The following is an 18,676-nucleotide window of genomic DNA, read 5'->3' on the forward strand; positions in this document are numbered from 1 at the left end:
GCTTTCCTTCCACCACAGCAAAGCAAGAGGCCAGCCCCACCGTGCGTCAGGAGGGAGCTGCCTTCCACGAAAGTCCTCACGCACTCCAAGCCATTCAGACAATGCTTCTCACGTCCCACCTTGGCCCACGGTCGCCACGTTCCCCACACGGGGGGGCCCTGGTTTTAATATCTCCCCATGCAGTACCTGGCCAAGTGCTTTGCATGGAGCAGGCACTCAGCCACTGTTTGAGCAAAAGGAAGAAAGAAAAACAAGTAGTTGTTAAGGAGAAATAATTGTCTGTGTTCACAAAGCATCTATTAAGCTCCTGGTGTGAATGAGGCACCTGGGTAGTCTGGGACCAGGCTCTGCTTTCACACACACACACTCACACACTCACACACCACAATCTGTTTTTTGACATCAGACAAGTCCTAATCAGCAAACAGTCCTACCTGGCAAGAAGGGGTCCAATGTGTCTCGGGGACGTGGGTGGAACCTGGTTTGATGTCTACGGAACATGAGTATCTGGTTCCAGGAAACAATCTTGGGCGATGTTGGGAGATCTCAGGGGCCAGAGACCCCCGGGGTCTTCATTCTGGTGATCTGTCCCCGGCAGGCTCGACGATGAAATTGCTCAGAAGAACAATGCTCTGAAGAAGATCCGGGAGCTGGAGGGTCACATCTCAGACCTTCAGGAGGACCTGGACTCAGAACGGGCCGCGAGAAACAAGGCCGAGAAGCAGAAGCGGGACCTGGGAGAGGAGCTGGAAGCGCTGAAGACAGAGCTGGAGGACACGCTGGACAGCACAGCCACCCAGCAGGAGCTTAGGTGGGAGGCCAGCCCGCGGAGCCCATGGCTCCCACCACGTCGCCAGCTGCACGGATGGGGTGGCTGGGGGGGTGGGGAGAGGGGCAGCCCCCAGGCACATCCTGAATCACAGGGCTCCTCAGGTCCTACAGCTACCATCTGTAATAGATCCTTTTTCATCTTATTTTGCATCACGGTAGTAGGACTTACTCAATTCGAGAACAATTTGAAAGCTATAGAAACGTAGACACCAAAAATATCACCCTCAGCCCCAACACAGTGAACGTTTTTGTGTATTCCTTCCTGTCTTCTCATGTGTGTGTCTATGTGTGTCAATAATTCTCCAGGTTCCCGTCTCCAAGAGTGTGTGTTTAAGTTTTGTGATACATGTTTTAAAATAACCTTTGCGGGATGGGTCCTTAAGATTCGCTGGAGGATCACAGATACCAGCACCAAAAAAAAAAAAAACACCCCAAAACAAACACATATACACACACACAAAAAAACAACAAAAACAGGTCACCTGCTAGGTAAAGAATGCTGACTTTAGCAAAAGTAGGTCGCTTATTCATTCAACAAACACACAAATGCATTTGTGTACATCCTGTGCCACATCCTTTGTACGTAGAAGCCAGCACAGAATTCTGCTCCCTCCCCACCTGGCCAATGATCCAGAAACACCCAGTGCAGTATTTGAATGCATGGGCTCAGAGCCAGGCCATGTGGGTTCAGATTCTGGCTCTGTCACACAGTGGTTGTACCAACACAGGCAAACTGCTTACCCTCTCTCAGCCTTAGATTTCTCATCTGTAAATTGGAAGAATTAGTATATCTGCCTTTGAGGGTGACTCTGAAGGGTATATACAATGATGTATATAAAGAACTTAAGTCAGAGCCTGGCATATAGTAAGTGCTCAATAAATAAGAGCTCATCTTAATATTTGAGGAACATTTTGCAATTCACAGATGTTCTTTCAACATGTTCCTGAGTATTCTTGTGTATTGATTTGCTGGCCTTGAGAGTCTCTGGGCAAGTAACCATGCTCCTCATTTTGCAGCCGAGGAACTGCCAGGTCCAGAGAGGTTAGGTGACTTCCCTGAGGTCACCCGGCCAGGGCGGGGCCGCTGATGGGGACCTCAGCTCTGGGTCCCGGGAGAGCTTCTCATTCCTTTGCACAGCACTGTCTGAGGTGAAGCCCCGTCTCCCCCCAACGGCCACCCTCTGCGTTCTTCGTGCGCAGGGCCAAGAGAGAGCAGGAGGTGACGGTGCTGAAGAAGGCCCTGGATGAGGAGACGCGCTCCCACGAGGCCCAGGTCCAGGAGATGAGGCAGAAGCACACACAGGTGGTGGAGGAACTCACCGAGCAGCTGGAGCAGTTCAAGAGGGTACGTCCTGATCTTTTTGGTGACCACACGCAAAAGGAGCGATATGGCGACAGCTTCCAATAACTACAGATCGGGGTCTGTGCTGAGACACATAGGCAGCCCTACGAGACTGTAATGACAGTGGTCACGAGAGCATTTATTAAGCGCTCACTGTATATATGTCAGTTGATCCTCAGAACCACCTATGAGGTAGGTACTCACCCAAGGTCATACAGCTAGTGACCGAGCTGGGGATTTGAACCCAAGGAGGTAGAGTCTATAATCCACTGACCCCCAGAGATAAGCCACTATTTAGCAAAACTTCTGGGAGGATAATTTAAGATGGAGAACATCGTATAATTTCGCTGCAGATTGGAGGGAAACAGCTCTCTGGCAGAGTTTGAGAATGACTGGATCTAACGTTCTTTTCCCCGCCGTGGTTGGCTATTTGGGATGTATGGGACGTGGGGCAGTGAAATAGCACTCCTCTGAATGCTCTGTGGTGAACTTCCTCTCCCTTGGGAGAATTTCCCTGTGTTTCATTCCCAGCAGGGAGCTTTTTAGCTTGCAACATCCAGATTGTTTCCCTCAAGATCTGAATTCTATACCTCACCTTCAGTGAATATGGCTTCCCGGCACTTTCTGGATATCCATATGGCTTCCCAGCATCCTGGCACTTTCTGGATATCTCCCCCAAGCTAGACTAAGTGGGGGTAGCATTACCTAAAACTTGTTGGAGTTTGCATTTGTTTCTGTCACCAGCCCAGGTGAATATTCTTCAGGAGGTGGTTTACTGAGCACCTTCCTGTGAGCTGGGTCACCGCTGCTTCTATCAGAATCTCAAATTTTCCTGCACTTGGAAATAAAGGCACCAGCCCCTTATGTCGCACAGACTATGAGCCAGATACTGTTCCATTGCTTTACAAACACGAATTCATTTCCTCTGTGGCCCTGTTAACGAGCAGCTCCCTGGCCCCATCTTCCGCCCTTATACAGGTGGTCTTAGGACCGCTCTGAAAAGCGCGGTGCAAGACTGAGCCCCCCACCCCCTCCAGATGAATAAAAGGACACTTGTTGGTGTCCTCTTGTCAAGTGAGATCTGAATACTAACTTTTGACATTGTCTCAATTCTTTGTGCATGTTGGACAAATAAGATTTTGCTAATCGTAACTACAACGTACATTTCCCCTTGCGGTACTATGTTGAATAAAAGTGATGAGCGTAGACATGCTTATCTTGTTCCTGACCTTAGGGGAAAAGCTCTCCATTTCTCCCCACTGAGTATGATGTTTGTCTTGTTTTTTAAATGTCAGAATTCCTGAGGTATATGAAGTAAAACCCTGTAACTGTAAAGTTTGATGAATTTTGACAGATATATGCATTCGTATAACCACCACCTGTCATGATAGAGAACACTAGAATTTTTTTATAAAGAAGCTGGAATCCAAATTTTTTTCAATGTTATTTTAAGATTTATTTACTCATGAGAGACAGAGAAAGGCAGAGGCAGAGGGAGAAGCAGGCTGCCCACTGAGCAGGGAGCCCGATGTGGGGCTCCATCCCAGGACCTTGGGATCATGACCTGAGCCGAAGGCAGACGCTGAACAGACTGAGCCACCCAGGCGCCCCTGGAATCCAGATTTATGTGACATTTCTTTACTAAAATGTTGGCAACTAAGACTAGGTCAACCAGGACATAACAGTAAGTTGGATGTAGCTCATGGAATGCTCGTTTGCAACCTTTGAGCTTTAGAAAAACAGAATACAGAAAGTCTTACAGTGACCGCGTGTCTCCCACCTCACCGCGTCCCTCCCTTGAGGCAACAAGCACAGGTCCTTAGAACCTTCCTGACTGGCAGAGGGAAAGGGAAAGAGGAAGATGCCCCAAGGGATAGAGGTTCTGATCTTAAAATGCGTTCCTGGCCCGAGCTCTAATGCCTTCCCTCCCCTCTGTTTACTTGGCCAGGCCAAGGCCAATCTAGACAAGAACAAGCAGACGCTGGAGAAGGAGAACGCCGACCTGGCCGGTGAGCTGCGGGTCCTGAACCAGGCCAAGCAGGAGGTAGAGCACAAGAAGAAGAAGCTGGAGGTGCAGCTGCAGGAACTGCAGTCCAAGTGTAGCGATGGGGAGCGGGCCCGGGCCGAGCTCAACGACAAGGTCCACAAGCTGCAGGTGAGGCGGCGGCGCAACAAGCATCCCTTGGTCCCAGCTCTGCAGGGGGATGAAGCTCTTCCCGGCTAACTGAAGTCTCTCTTGCTGCAAAGCAAGCTGGTTTCCTCTTGTTCCACTTCTCAAGGAGAGGAGATGGGCTCTCTCTTCCGTTCGATCTTTAGAAACCTTCATCTGCTCATTCAGCAAGCATTTGAGTCTTTGCTGTAGGCCGGGCGCCATGTTTAGTGCTGAGATACAGCGGCTAGAAAGACACGGCGCTTGCCCCAATAGAACTCTGACCCAGTGGAGGGAAAGGCATTTCTAATTCCATGAATGATGTAAAATGATGCAGTAAGTGTAAGTAACAAGGGGCCTGACCTGTAGGAGGAGGAGTTGGGAAAGGCTTCCCTAAGAAGGAGGTATAGTCTGAGATAAGTAGAAGGCTAGGACACAGAGGGAGCAGCATGTGCAAGGGCCCAGGGGTAGGTGGGAAATTAGAAGAGATCACAGAAGTTGAGCTAGAATGCTGAGCTGGAAGGGGAAATGTGGTATAACGTGGGACTAGAGAGGTAGGTCGTGGCCGAGTGACACAGGGCCTTCGAGGTCCCATTATATGTATGTTCGTCTTTACTCTGAGTGACAAGAAGCCATTGATAGGTTTTAAGCTGAGCGATGGTAAAGTCTGTTTGTCTTTGGTCTTATTTAGCTTTGACTAGACGTTTGGCCTGACTTCCCATTCGTGGGATACAGGCAGATCTTTGATAAGTGTTTAATGTGCTTATAGCCTGGGACAAGGGAGCAGGGGAAGCATTAAATACGATTTTTCCCCCCACATGCAGGGGAGAGCAGGGGTTCTGCTCTCATAACATAAGCAATGTCCTAGAGGAGCAGAGTCAAGATCATTTATATCCTCGTTGTAAGTGGGAAGAAGATGGACAGTGGGCTGATATCTCCAAAAGGACCTGCTCCTGCATCTCTGGTTTTGGCCATAAGGACGCATGAAAGGGCCAAGAGTAGGGGTGAGGAAGAGGGTGGTGGAAAAAGGGCCCTTGGAAGTGGAGGTGCCATCTGTATCCTCTTCTCCAACTTTAGGGAGGAGAGTCCAGAGCAGCTCGATGTCTGGATTCTCAAACCGGTTTCATTTTTTGCCAACCTTGGCAAGGATCCAGGATCCAGGATCCACTGAGTGGGATTAGGACCCAGTCAATACAGTTTGGGGCTCTAAGAGGTTCCCAACCTGTAAGCGATTCACTCCCCTTGGGAGCCATGGAGCTACCGTGATCAGGCCCCATAGCTCGTGGGTATTTCTCAATCGGCAGATACCACATGACCTATCGTGTGAGTAGAGAGGGCCTCTCTTACTTAACAGGGATCCCGTTCTGGAGGTTCTAACCACAGTCTCTTGGCATCCTCAGAATGAAGTGGAGAGTGTCACAGGGATGCTCAACGAGGCGGAGGGGAAGGCCATAAAACTGGCCAAGGACGTGGCATCCCTTGGGTCCCAGCTCCAGGACACCCAGGTGGGTATTTGGCCACATCATCCAGAGGGACCCGGGGTATGAACTTCCCTGGGACTTCCATGTGTCCTTCCATAGGAGCTGCTTCAAGAAGAAACCCGGCAGAAGCTCAATGTGTCCACCAAGTTGCGCCAGCTGGAGGATGAGAGGAACAGCCTGCAGGACCAGCTGGACGAGGAGATGGAAGCCAAGCAGAACCTGGAGCGTCACATCTCAACTCTGAACATCCAGGTGCTCGCTAAGTGTCCTTGCTTTTCTAGGACCGAGCCTTGGAGGGAGATCAAGAGCTCGATTGGGCCGTGGTGGTGTGTTGGAGCCATTTTGCTTGGCTCACTGGCTCCCCCTGCTGTTGAATTTCTGCAATGCGGAGAAAGTGGTCTCTTCCCAGGGTGGGGTCAGGGACGGGATTCAGCCAATGGCCCTCCTCTTACGGGACCCCGGACACTGCCATTTTAGCTCTCCGATTCGAAGAAGAAGTTGCAGGACTTTGCCAGCACCGTGGAAGCCTTGGAAGAGGGCAAGAAAAAGTTCCAGAAGGAAATCGAAGGCCTCACCCAGCAGTACGAAGAGAAGGCAGCGGCTTATGACAAACTGGAAAAGACCAAGAACAGGCTTCAGCAGGAGCTGGACGACCTGGTTGTCGATTTGGACAACCAGCGGCAACTCGTGTCCAACCTGGAAAAGAAGCAGAAGAAGTTTGATCAGGTAGGGGCTGGAGGGTGGTCCGCTCTGTGCGCGGACACGGGCCGGGGCAGGTGGGGCTGCAGTGTATCTGCATCCCATCCCCTGCTTTGCTGGCCGCGATGGAAGGCTAGCTTGCCTCGGGTGACCCTGAAACACGAGGGCTTTCTAGGTCAGAGTGAGGAGAGCGGCCCCACCCGGACGGGACTTCCAGGTACCCCCACCAAGAGGCTCACCTATGACCTCATGATGCCTTAGTTTCTAGCCCCAATAAGGAGCGAGATTCGTTTTATTCACTCAACAAGTATTTATGGAGTGCCTCCTGAATATTCCAAGTAATTTAATGTTTCTACCCTTTAGATAACCACTTTCCCCTAACATTTCATTACGTACAATTTCAAGCACCCAGCAATGCTGAAAGCATGAAACCGTGAACACCTGAATACCCACCACCTGGATTCGAGCGTGAACGTTCTACCAAACTCGCTTTTTTACATGTTTATTGATAAGGATGAACTGTATATGTCAGTGGTATCTTATCTTTTGGATGCATTTCAAAGCAAATTACAGACCTCCCCCTCCATGCCTCAACACTCTGTGTATTAACTTAGAGTTCCTATTTCAAATACGATTTTGCTTCTTGTGAGATAAGAAGCAAAGCAAAATTACCTACATAGAAATGCACAAATTTTTAAGTGTACACTCTCTCGAGGTTTTTTTTTTTTTTTTTTCTCTCTTGAGTTCTGATAAATGCATCCACCTGTGTGGCCCAGACCCCCAAATACCGACTTTTACTTTGTTACTCAGAGTTAGCAAACATCATTTGGTTTGCAAGTGATTTGGGGTTATCCTAAAAATCAATTTGGGGATTGTACTGGGTCAGAGCCAGAGGCGTGGGGGCTCAGAGCACCAGGCTTTTAGATGACATGCTGGCCCTTCCCTTTTTTGTCTCTGTGCGGTTGACCAGTCTTCCCTGTTTCCACTCTGCTGTCCCATTATCGGTTTCAAGGCCTGAGGTCACGTCTTTTATTTTCCTGTCACGTTTGGTGTAGGGTTTTTGTGTTGACTGTGCTATTTGGGGGCCCCTATCACTTACCTTTGCTGACTTCTAGAAGTCTGGGTTTGGCTCTCTCTGCAGATGAGATTAATGTCCCTAACTCTGGCTCCTAGGGCACTTTTGAGAGCAAGAGACGAGTGGCCATGAAAAAAACAAAAAGAATTATTGGCCCCCGGCAGGATTAAATGTCACTTGGACCTCAGTAGCAGTGTGTTCTAACCGACATGGGCGGCATGAGTGATTTCAAAGCACAAAGACTCAGCAGATGCTGGTTGCGCGGAAGGTCGAGCTAGAAGTCAGAAGCAAGCTTATTATTAAATCTCTTGCCATAGATATCTTGACTGGTTACACCTGCCCCTGAGTACATTTAGCAGGACACAAGGCTTCTCGCCCTTATTTGCAATGAAATGAAGCTGAGCTTCGGGTATGCTGAGGGGTCACTTCTGGGGCTTCTGTTGTGTTGTAGTTGTTGGCCGAGGAGAAAAGCATCTCTTCCAAATACGCGGATGAAAGGGACAGAGCCGAGGCAGAAGCCAGGGAAAAGGAAACCAAGGCCTTGTCCCTGGCACGAGCCCTCGAGGAGGCTCTGGAAGCCAAAGAGGAACTTGAGAGGACCAACAAAATGCTCAAGGCCGAGATGGAGGATCTGGTTAGCTCTAAGGATGACGTGGGCAAGAACGTAAGTCTTAGCTCACTCACATGTCACCAGCCCACCCTCCCCACTATTTATCAGTCCCTGGGGTGGGCTGGGCAGGAGGCGGGGGGGGGGCTGGCTCCGTGCCTCTTTGATGTGAAACCATAATCGGGACTGCAGGCAGTCCCTCTGACCGTCACCCACACATTGGTTGGGAAGAGCAGTTGGGGTTGGGGTCTGAGTCCAGGGCTCCCAGAGGAAGGCTCTGGTCTTGACTCCTTGGCCATGCATCCTGTGGGGGGCAAAAGGCCCTCTCTCTGACTTGAATGAGCTTCCTGTCATTGTGGGTTGCCTGCCCATCTACATGAAGCCAACTCTCACGTGAAAGGTCCATGAACTGGAGAAGTCCAAGCGGGCCCTGGAAACCCAGATGGAGGAGATGAAGACCCAGCTAGAGGAGCTGGAGGACGAGCTGCAGGCTACGGAAGATGCCAAGCTGCGGCTCGAGGTCAACATGCAGGCCCTCAAAGGCCAGTTTGAGCGGGACCTCCAGGCCCGCGATGAGCAGAATGAAGAGAAAAGGAGGCAGCTCCAGAGGCAGGTAATCTGGGGCAGGTCAGGGAGAAGGGGGGCTGGAGTGGGAGGTGGGGTGGCCAGTTTCCTTCCTCCCACCACCACCTCCTGGCCCGATGGAGACTTGGTTTTCTTCCCTGCAACCTGGAGATGAGCAGACCCACCTGGCAGGGGGCTGTGCACACCTGGGAGCTGGCTGAATGCTGGCTGAGGCCGGGGTGGGCTGGGGTGGGGGCGGAGAAGGGCCTCCAAGGGACAGGTCAGCCCAGCAGCGCACATCTCCCCTCCTCGCTCAGCTTCATGAATACGAGACAGAACTGGAAGATGAAAGAAAGCAACGTGCCCTGGCAGCCGCAGCCAAGAAGAAGCTGGAAGGGGACCTCAAAGACCTGGAGCTGCAGGCCGACTCAGCCATCAAAGGCAGGGAAGAAGCCATCAAGCAGCTTCGGAAACTGCAGGTGGGTGATGGCTCAGATGCAGGGTGCAGGTGGAGGGAGGCCATGGCTTCCCCGAGGCCGGGGACGTCAGCAGCAGGACGCATGCCTGTCACTGGTGCCTATTAGCTGCTGTTTTCCCCACCACAGTTCAGCATTTGGGGGCTGTTTCTTGCCCTGGGTAAGGCATGGTTACCAGGCATTTGGCCGTGGCCCTCTGACCGCATGGCCATTTTTTAGGTCTGCTGAGCCCATCCGGAACGGTGCCCCTCAACAGCAATCTAGCCATATGTGAGGTGGTGGGTTATGCTCATACAATGGGGACATCTCTGTGGTTAATCGTGGAAAATCCTAGGGGTGGGCATGCAACGATAATTTGGGCAGAACTTGGGTGAGTAAGGACATCTTAGCTTGTCCTTCCTGTTGACTCATGCAGGCTCAGATGAAGGACTTCCAGAGGGAGCTAGAAGACGCCCGTGCCTCCAGAGATGAGATCTTTGCCACCGCCAAAGAGAATGAGAAGAAAGCAAAGAGTTTAGAAGCGGATCTCATGCAGCTCCAGGAGGTAACGCTTTCTCTCTGAGAGCCTCAGACAGGGGTCTCTTGGTAGGCACCCTCAGCACCCCGGTGATTTCTTTCGCTCATCCAGCATTCCACATAGGCAGCCCCCCAGAGTAAGGGCAGCGAAAGACAGGATTTTTCTCCTCCAGTATAGATGCAGGGCTTCCCCTGAGCTCAGAGAAGGCATAGCCACTTTCAAGGGTGGCCATAGAAACTGCTGGGGTTCAGCCCTTCCGTGGGAGATAACAGGTTTCCTTCCTCCCCGGCCCCCCACCGTCCAGGATCTAGCCGCAGCTGAGAGGGCTCGCAAACAGGCCGACTTGGAGAAGGAGGAACTGGCCGAGGAGCTGGCCAGCAGTGTCTCAGGAAGGTATGGAGCTGCGTGGGGAGGAGGGGGTCCCAGACTCAGATGATGAGGGAGAGGCAGCTCATGGGAGAACCTCCTGGACCCCCGTTTTACTGCTGAAAAGGACAGTGTCCGCTGAGCTTGTCACAGGGGTCACAGGGGTCTTCACACCCCATTTGAGTGTGTGGCCAGATTTGTTCATTCTGAATGAGCAGCATGGTGGGGCTGGGGCGGCTGGGGACACCAGAGAGGGGAGAGCTGATCTTTGTGCCAGGCCCCGGCTCTGCTGATACCTACTAGATAGTCCTGGCCCCCTTCTTCCCAGCTGTGTGACTTTGGACAAGTCTCTCAGCCTCTCTGAGCCTATTTCCTCCTGGGCATCGCTCCTCCAAGGAGAGGGAATCTTATAAGCCAGGGGGAGGCTGGAGCCCCAGATGTAGCTGCATTTCCCTTAGGAACACACTTCAGGATGAGAAGCGCCGCCTGGAGGCCCGGATTGCGCAGCTGGAGGAAGAGCTGGAGGAAGAGCAAGGCAACATGGAGGCCATGAGTGACCGTGTGCGGAAGGCCACGCAGCAGGTGGGGGCCGGAGTGGGGCAGGGCACCTGAGCGGTAACAGTGCTGGGCTCCACCTGTAATAAGCCCACCGTGGCCCAGTGACATGCACTGCAGGCTCCTGTGGGCCAGGCCGGGGTGCGGTGGGGTTGGGGGGAGGGGGCCAGCACGCCTGCTCCCTGCACCCAGTCCCACCTCTCAGAGTCCTGCAGCACCCTGCCAGCCTGCAGCGTCTCAGCTGGTGGCCAGCGTAGGCCTGGCTCCCTCCAGCAGATGCCGCGTGCCTGGAGGAAGGGCCTCGGGGTACTTCTTGCTCTGTCCCCAGCCCCCGGCCTTACCCTCGTGAGCACTCAGTGCCATTACTGAGTGCCAGCACTGAGTGCCACCTCCAGGACAGGTGCTCGGGACCCACCACGTGACCCAGAAACGGGGAGCCCGGGTAGCACTGGGACGCTGCCCCTTGAGCTGTGCCCAGGAAGGAGCTAGTGGCTGGGGGAGCCAGGGAGGGCTCCTGGGGGCTCCGGCTCCAGGGACCCACGCTGAAGGCGGGGGGGGGGGGGGGGGGGGGGGCAGCAGGAGACGTTCGTCATCTCCATGGACCACGCCGGGCTTCCGTGCCCTCCACTTCATGACCTTCACCGTCCTCCGCAGGCTGAGCAGCTCAACAACGAACTAGCCACGGAACGCAGCGCGGCCCAGAAGAACGAGAGCGCAAGGCAGCAGCTCGAGCGGCAGAACAAGGAGCTGCGGAGCAAGCTGCAGGAGATGGAGGGGGCGGTCAAGTCCAAGTTCAAGTCCACCATCGCGGCCCTGGAGGCCAAGATCGCACAGCTGGAGGAGCAGGTCGAGCAGGAGGCCAGGTACGTGGGGCCCCGGCTGCAAAGACAGCCCGCGTGCCAGTGAGGGGTGGGGGGGGCCCTCGGGCTCTCTGGGCATCAGTTCTGGCTGGGAAATAAGCCCCGTGGTACCCGGGCTGCAGCTGTACTGGGAGATCGGTGTGTGAACGTCCGGGGGGGGGGGGGGGCGCCGGGCCCAGGGAAGGCCCTTAGCACTAGCATTACGTAGCAGGTCTCCTCCGTGAGGTCAGCCAGCCTTCCCGGGAGCACGCCGGCTTTTCCTGGCCTGTGTTTGCAGGGCGTTGTGTTAAGGGCTACACAGAAAGTCCCAATCAGCAGCCAATGCAGCCCAAGCAAGTGTGGGAAGGAACCCTTCTCATTTTAATGAGAAAGAAAGGTCATAGCACCATGGTCACCGTCAGACCACATGGATTCTGACCCATTTTTATTTTGGTAGTGGCTTTACTGATAACATTCATACCCTAGACTTCAGCCCTTTAAAGTGTTCAACTCAGTGGCTTGCAGTATATTTGCAGAGAGGGGCACTCTCTCCACAGTCAACCAGGGAACGTTCTCATCCCCTCAGTAAGACACCCTGTACCCCTTCGCCCTCAGTCTCCATCAGCCCGCAGCAACCACTGACGGACTTTCCGTTTCTGTGGTCTATTCTGGACATTTCATATAAATGGAATCACATACTGTGGGCCCTTTTGTGACTGGCCGCCTCTGCTGAGCGTGTCTTCAGCATTCACCCCTGTTGGAGCAGGTGTCAGAACTACATTCCCTTTTACGGCCGAGCCCTGTTCTTCTAGCTGATTTGGGGGAGGAGCCCCGCTGTGGGGCTCCGGAAGAGCGCTCACAGTGGGCACGGTGCGGGTCGGGTCTGTACGCCAACGGCAAGTGAAGCCATCCCCTCTCCCTCCGTCTATGCAGAGAGAAGCAGGCGGCTGCCAAGTCGCTGAAGCAGAAGGACAAGAAGCTGAAGGAGGTCCTGCTGCAGGTGGAGGACGAGCGCAAGATGGCAGAGCAGTACAAGGAGCAGGTAAGCCAGCTCCTCGGGCCCCTCCCGGCCCGCCGCCGACCCTGCTAAGGGGGGGGGGGCTCCCCTAACCCTTGGGCCTCTCCCTGACTGACAGGCAGAGAAAGGGAACGCAAAGGTCAAGCAACTCAAGCGGCAGCTGGAGGAGGCGGAGGAGGAGTCCCAGCGCATCAATGCCAACCGCAGGAAGCTGCAGCGGGAGCTGGATGAGGCCACGGAGAGCAACGAGGCCATGGGCCGCGAGGTGAACGCGCTCAAGAGCAAGCTCAGGTATGGCTCGCGGGCTGGGCTCCAGGCAGGCCTGAAGCGCCCACAGTGCGTTTCTTTATCGCTGCAAAGGGCGCCCTCTGCCCAACGCCCCGCTCCTTTCCACGGGTTCCTCCTGCTCGCCCGCACTTGTGCAAGCACCAGTGTGCACCAGGCCGAACCCGTGGGCGCGGATCCTCCCTGCCGTTCTCTAATGGCTGCTTCCCTTCCCATCCCATCCTCAGGTGAGGAGGAAGAGGCCAACCCCTGTCCCCTGAATCAGTACAAGTCCCTTCTCTCCCGAACCTCTTTTCTGGACTCTCTTCGGCTCCTTGGTCTACCTCCGGGTCTCATCACCATTGCTGTTTGGGGCTGGATCATTTTTGATCACACAAGCAGGCCTGTGTACTGTAGGATGCTGGGCAGCATCCCCGGCCTCTCCCCACTGGATTGTCCCAACACAAAGTGTCTCCAGACATCGCCCAACGCACCTGAGGGTGCAGGCCTGTGGTTGAGAGCCTCTGCCCTAACTGGGGCTGAGTTCTCCCCCACACCCCTGCACCTCTGGGCCTGAAGGTGGGTAGGCAATGCCCCCTGCTCCTCAGGGCTCCTTCCCACCCCCACTGGTTCCCTGAAGGCTGGGGCCCCGAGCTTCCTGGCACACGTGCCCACAGCCCTCGCCGGCTTATCATTGGCCTGCCCTGCCATCTTGGTCTCTCTCCATCTCTGCTCACTCCCTGAGTGATCTCAACCAGCCTGGTGGCTTTTGAATTCCACCCACAGTGAGTGACTTCCTCATTTCTATCTCTAGCCCAGACTTCTTCCTGGAACCCCAGACCCTCACACCTTGAGCCCTGACTGAACCCCTTCACCCCCCCAACCAGCTTCCTGCATAGACTTCTCTAGCCCAGCAACTGATAAAGCCATCATTAACCCAGGCCACAAACCTGGGGTCATTATTTTATTTTTCCCTCTCCCTTATACCTCACATCCAATCTGTCAGAGAATCTGGTCAACTTTCCTTAAAAATACTGTATATCCAGAATCCAACCATTTCTTGTCGTCCTGGTCCAAGCCGCCCTCTCGTACCATCTAGATAACTTTTACAGCCTCCTCATGGGCCTGTGTTCATACTGTGCCTTTATAGTCTGTTTTCAACACAGTAGCCAGAGGGAGCCTGTTGAAATGGAGGTGAGTCACAATCCCCCCTTTGCTTGAAACTATTCAATGGCTTCAGCTCATTCAGACTGAAAGCACCGTCTTTACGATGGTTGGTTCTACTAGGCCCTAATGATCTCCATCCACTGCCTCCTAAATGAGCCCTCCACCTCTACACACGCTGCCTTGGGGCCTTTGCACTGGTGGTTCCTTCTGCCTGGAATGCTCTTCCCCCAACTCTCCGCATAGCAGGATCCCTCCTTCCCTTCCTTCAGGCACTGACTCATCCACGTTCCCCTGTCTACAACTTCCAACCTCATTCCTTGCTGTTCTCCTCCTTGCCACCTATCATCATGTAACCTATTTTACTTATGTCATCTGCAGCCTTCACTCGGGCCCCACGAGCACAGAGGTTTTATCCGTTTATTCATCCCCAGCATCTGGGATAGTGCTGGGCACAAGCCTTCAGTCACTGAGTCAGAGATGTTTCCCCAACGTCACTGTCCTATCACCTTGGCCTTCTGCCTCAGCCTCTTACCACCTGTACCATTGCTGACTTCACATGGTCTTTGAAATTAACTGTTCTAATCACACGCACATCCATTTGCAAATAAGTCCCACCACCCCTGTATTGTTAAACCAGCATCACCGGCATTAACAGGTCACAACGAAATTAAAATAGTGAAAACAAAACAATAATGAATTCTAGCCACCGTGGCTACGAACTGATGACTATGACCAGAAGGCCCACTTCCCCGTTAACAAGGGAGAGACAGAAGATATTAGCACCAAAAAGACCGTCTCTGACATAATCAGATGTATTTAAAAAGAGTTGGAAAGGGAATACCTTTGTCACTGTGCAACTGAGTTATCCAATGGCATGCCCAGGAACCATGTGAAACCACCTGCCGTATCAACTCCAGACTCTGAGAACCACTGCACGTGACGAAGGGAAAGGCCAGACCCCTTTCAGAATGGGGAAGAGAAGGGCTAGTACAGGGTAGGGGCTTCTGGAGGGAAACCCCCCACTGCTGGGATGAAGGCCAGATGTCAGCCCTCAGGTCCAGCAGGGGCTTAGGAACAACCCCCAGGGTGATGTCAGCAAGATCTCTGCTGTTCTCACCACACAGACCCCCGGAATCTGCCCCCGCTGGTGACTGGTCCCTGCCCCTCCTCGGCGCTGGGCTGAGTGGTGGGGCAGTAGTCAGCCACGCTGGCTCTGTCACCCTGAGCTGTCACTGCTCCCTTTTCTCAGGACCCACAATTCTTTTGGCACATGCTGAACATCCCCTGTGGGTTCTGCCCCAAACGGCCCTTCTTAGGCCGAACAGGCCAGTACTGAACATTCCGTTTCTTGCAGTCCTAGTATGAGCATCCGCTAAGGCGGGGTGAAGACCGAGCAGTACGTCTCACACCCCTGAGTCTCGTACGTGTGCAAAACCTAAAGTCAGGTGCTAGAGCTTTGAATGAGGCTGGCAAGCCCAGCCAGCTCTTGGAGGACCAGGAATTGTAAAGCAAGTTTCATAGTTCTACCGACCCGACAAGTCTCAACAAGAGCTCCTGTTAAAGCCTGACCAGCGTGCCCAGCCTTTGCCACTTCGCCAGTCCTCAGACACGAGCTTATCAAAGGAGACGACGACTTAATGTGTACCAGCCTCTTTAAGAGCTCTTGGTGGCAGGTGCTTCGCTGCCAAGTTGCCTTCTAAGTGCCTTTAATGATTTAATTGAAGCGAATGCCTTTAACGAATAAACACGCACTGAAACGGACTCCCTCTCGTTTGCGGATGATAACCACCAGGGACTCTCTCTCTCTGTTTCAGAGGCCCCCTCCCCCAGGAAACTCCGCAATGACTCACACCAGGTATCATGCCTTCAGCTTCGCAGCTCATGTGTGTTGCACTCAGTTTCCACACTTCTCTTCTGCCATCCCACCCGCCCAATCCCCAGCGGCCCCCCCGTTTTGGCCCCCCCAAATTTCTGTGAGATTGCTGCAAAATCTGCAAGGTGTGGAGATCCTAGTTCAAAACTCTTTCATCACAGCCAAGATCAACCTAAGAAGACTTCACCTCGTGACCCATGTTCCTTCCCTACTTCTGCTTTGGCAATGTGACATGGCACTGAGTGTGTCCTTGTCTCCGCGTGCTGACCGGTGTTCAGAGGCTGTGTGTCACCTGGATTGTTCTTACCTAAGAGGGCATCTCCCACACTGTTAGGACACCTGGTTGTGTTGTCCTCCCTCGTCTGGTTAAGACCCCACACTGAGCGGGCAGGACAGCTCCACAGTCTGGGTCCATTCCCGGAGAACGGCTTCAAGCTGGCTGGTCTGGCTCACAAATCAGAATTCATAGGGCACAGGTTCATGGTAACCAGAGCCCAACAACCGGATACCCCCGCAGCTGGGCTTTCACAAACACGTCTGCGAAAGAAATGAGCTCTCACCGCGCGTTGTACGGTTGCTGAGGCTGCGTGGGGCTGAAGGCCGGGCTGCTAGCTGCATTTCCAGCACACGAGGGCGCGCGTTGGCCACCTCGGAGCCAAGCGGGGTCCTGGCAGAGCCTTTTCCAGAGGTCTTGCGGGCACATACTCAGAGTGGGGAGTGGACACCCGAGACTGGAGGAAGAACACAGGGCCCTTCCCGAGAAAGAGTTAAGAGGCCTCGACTTGTCTAGGAGTCTAACAGCTTTAGCACATGTGAAGTTAGGCACTGGGGCCGGGTTTCCCTCTCATCTCCCTCGAGAGGCCAAGCCAGCCCTGGCTGGTGTCCCCCTTCTGCTCTTTTGGAGAATCTCAGCTTTGCTGCCACTCTGCAAGGACTTAAAGCTGATTGAGGTATTGGCAGGAGCTTTAGGAAGAGCTTTCAGCCTCTAAGACAGAGCTTCTGGCTCCTGCCAGCTCAGACTGGAACGTCGGACCCACTAGTTGATGGGAAACCGAGTCCTTGCAAAGCAAGGGCTCATAGTCTTGTGCTGATTCCTGGTGTGCCCCTAGGGCCTTGCAGAAGTTCTCAGAGTCCATGACTAGAAGCCAAATGCTCCAGGATGAGACCCTTTAAGTAAATCTTTACGGGGGCGGGGGGGGGGGGGTTACCTTACTTCATGTGACAGATGCAGCCAGTGCCAACCTCTGCCTTGAATTTGAAACCAGTTCAAGAAGGGCACCTGAACTGGGAGACAGACTCACAGGACTGACTGGCAGCTGAGCAGGTGGAGGGAGGGGGGAGACTTACGGTGACCCAGGGTGTGATTTACCTCTCAGATCAAGGGAGCCCATTTCTCACTTCAACTCTTCTCACTTGCACAGACTGTCCCAAGAGGCAAAGAGGGCTTGGAGCCTGGAATGGTAGGGGAGACAGAGTTTCCAGGCCCAGGCTGTCCCATCAAATTGGAACCGGGAGGGGAGATGCAGGAGACCCATGCAAGCAGCAGCCGCTAGTTTTTCGTCCTGTCCTCAGAGAGCGTTCTCTGGGACCCAGGTTCTTGGAAAGCACAGTGCTCAAGACTTTTTAAGGTCACTTCTAGAAGAGAGAGAGTGATGGAAAGTGCGTTAGTTCTAAGGGCGCTAGGCACCTCCATGCTTCCCTCTGATGTGAGTGAGGCTGGCCAGAATCTTCAGCTGGGAGTGGCTACAACCTGACGTATTCGTTCCTGATTGCTGCACCCCCGGAAGTACCATTCTCTGAAACTAGGCGGGTTTTCCCGGCCATGTTTCTCCCACCCTCAGACCCCAAAAGGCTCAGGTTGGGACTCCCCTTCTCAGCGATCAGGACACTCTGGGCCTTGCTTTGCGTCCAGTCTTACCTCTCTGAGTTGCCCCTTTTGACTAAAGCATGGATAACGGGAATGGGCTCTCTCCCTCGTGGCTTTTCTGTCCAGCCTTTGTGTGGCAGAGCGGGCCGTTTTCATTACAAAGAGTCTGCACTCCTCTCAGGCATCCTAAAAGGAGTTAAGACAGGTCCTCCGATTCAGGTCAAACAGGGCCGGGTGGCCAGAGCCCAACAGATTCTTTGCTGTGGTCGCAGGAAAGATGGCAACCATGTCCTCCAAGCAGAGGAGGTCGAATGCAGGTGGATGGGTCTTCTCCTTTTGCCTGCCTGCCTGCCTGCCTGCCCTTCTAAGCAAAGCCTCACTTCAGTTAACCTGGGCAGGCTCTGGCAGTAACTCAGGGCAGCTGGCACTCCAGAGATGGGAGCTGTTAAGGACAGAGAGGAAGGGGTGTCCTACCAGCTAGAGCTAAAATACACCTTGGATTAACAGGTCTATCTCACTTTTCTAACAAATATTCATTGAATATTATAGGCCATGCATGGTGCCTGCATGGTGAGCAAAAATCAGACAAGATCTCCGCCCTGTGAGAACTCATGCCAAGAGTTCCGCTCCACACAAGCAGGGGGCCCTGCGTTGCCTGAACCAAGAGCACACTTCTGGCATCCATGCAGTGACCTCTCTCCCTCGAGGCTGCCTTTGATGCTCATTTCCACCTCCTTACAACTGAAAACCTAAAACCCTCCCCCTTTTTACCTTCTGAAGGCAAGGAGGTACAGCATGTTGAACATGTTCCCCTTTATACCGGCCCCAGAGGGTATAAATAAACCCATGGGAACATGCTAAGCAGAGTCCACTGGGTTTGGAATAAACCCACGGGAACTTGTTTTTCCCTTTTCTAAATGAAAGACCCTAGCAGACCAGAATCCTGTGGGTCATTGGATGACCAAGCCAGTTTTTTTTTTTTTTTA

The 18,676-nt window shown here is 53.4% G+C and overlaps 2 protein-coding genes across 12 annotated transcripts in view; one reads left to right on the forward strand and one right to left on the reverse strand.

Annotated features, from left to right (window-relative positions):
• Nucleotides 1–18,676, forward strand: part of MYH11 (myosin heavy chain 11) — a 109,247-nt gene that overhangs the window by 90,085 nt on the left and 486 nt on the right. For 3 of the 5 annotated variants that reach the window (XM_025855636.2, XM_073899459.1, XM_025855637.2), the window contains 15 exons: nt 599–811; nt 2,032–2,176; nt 4,122–4,328; nt 5,723–5,827; nt 5,903–6,055; nt 6,281–6,529; nt 8,029–8,241; nt 8,585–8,797; nt 9,066–9,227; nt 9,640–9,768; nt 10,046–10,134; nt 10,566–10,689; nt 11,317–11,525; nt 12,435–12,543; nt 12,638–12,810. In XM_025855636.2, coding sequence (XP_025711421.1) covers nt 599–811; nt 2,032–2,176; nt 4,122–4,328; nt 5,723–5,827; nt 5,903–6,055; nt 6,281–6,529; nt 8,029–8,241; nt 8,585–8,797; nt 9,066–9,227; nt 9,640–9,768; nt 10,046–10,134; nt 10,566–10,689; nt 11,317–11,525; nt 12,435–12,543; nt 12,638–12,810 — 2,493 coding nt within the window. Of the gene's footprint in view, nt 1–598; nt 812–2,031; nt 2,177–4,121; nt 4,329–5,722; nt 5,828–5,902; nt 6,056–6,280; nt 6,530–8,028; nt 8,242–8,584; nt 8,798–9,065; nt 9,228–9,639; nt 9,769–10,045; nt 10,135–10,565; nt 10,690–11,316; nt 11,526–12,434; nt 12,544–12,637; nt 12,811–15,764; nt 15,806–18,676 lie in introns of all 5 variants that reach the window. The other 2 variants (XM_025855638.2, XM_025855639.2) reach the window with 1 other exon arrangement.
• Nucleotides 3,605–18,676, reverse strand: part of NDE1 (nudE neurodevelopment protein 1) — a 48,344-nt gene continuing 33,272 nt past the window's right edge. Inside the window, exons 9-12 of one of the 7 annotated variants that reach the window (XR_012380432.1) lie at nt 17,742–17,876; nt 17,193–17,458; nt 16,131–16,360; nt 3,605–6,499 (exon numbers count right to left, since the gene is read on the reverse strand). Coding sequence is in view for 1 of the 7 variants with exons in the window: in XM_025855643.2 (XP_025711428.1) it covers nt 6,406–6,415 (10 nt within the window). In the remaining 6 variants the exon portion in view is untranslated. Of the gene's footprint in view, nt 6,500–16,130; nt 17,459–17,741; nt 17,877–18,676 lie in introns of all 7 variants that reach the window. The other 6 variants (XR_012380431.1, XR_012380430.1, XR_012380429.1 and 3 more) reach the window with 6 other exon arrangements.

Source organism: Callorhinus ursinus, unplaced genomic scaffold (genome assembly GCF_003265705.2).
Source record: "Callorhinus ursinus isolate GAN/ISIS: 27379988/994484 unplaced genomic scaffold, GSC_fseal_2.0 scaffold13, whole genome shotgun sequence".
Lineage (NCBI taxonomy): Eukaryota > Metazoa > Chordata > Mammalia > Carnivora > Otariidae > Callorhinus > Callorhinus ursinus.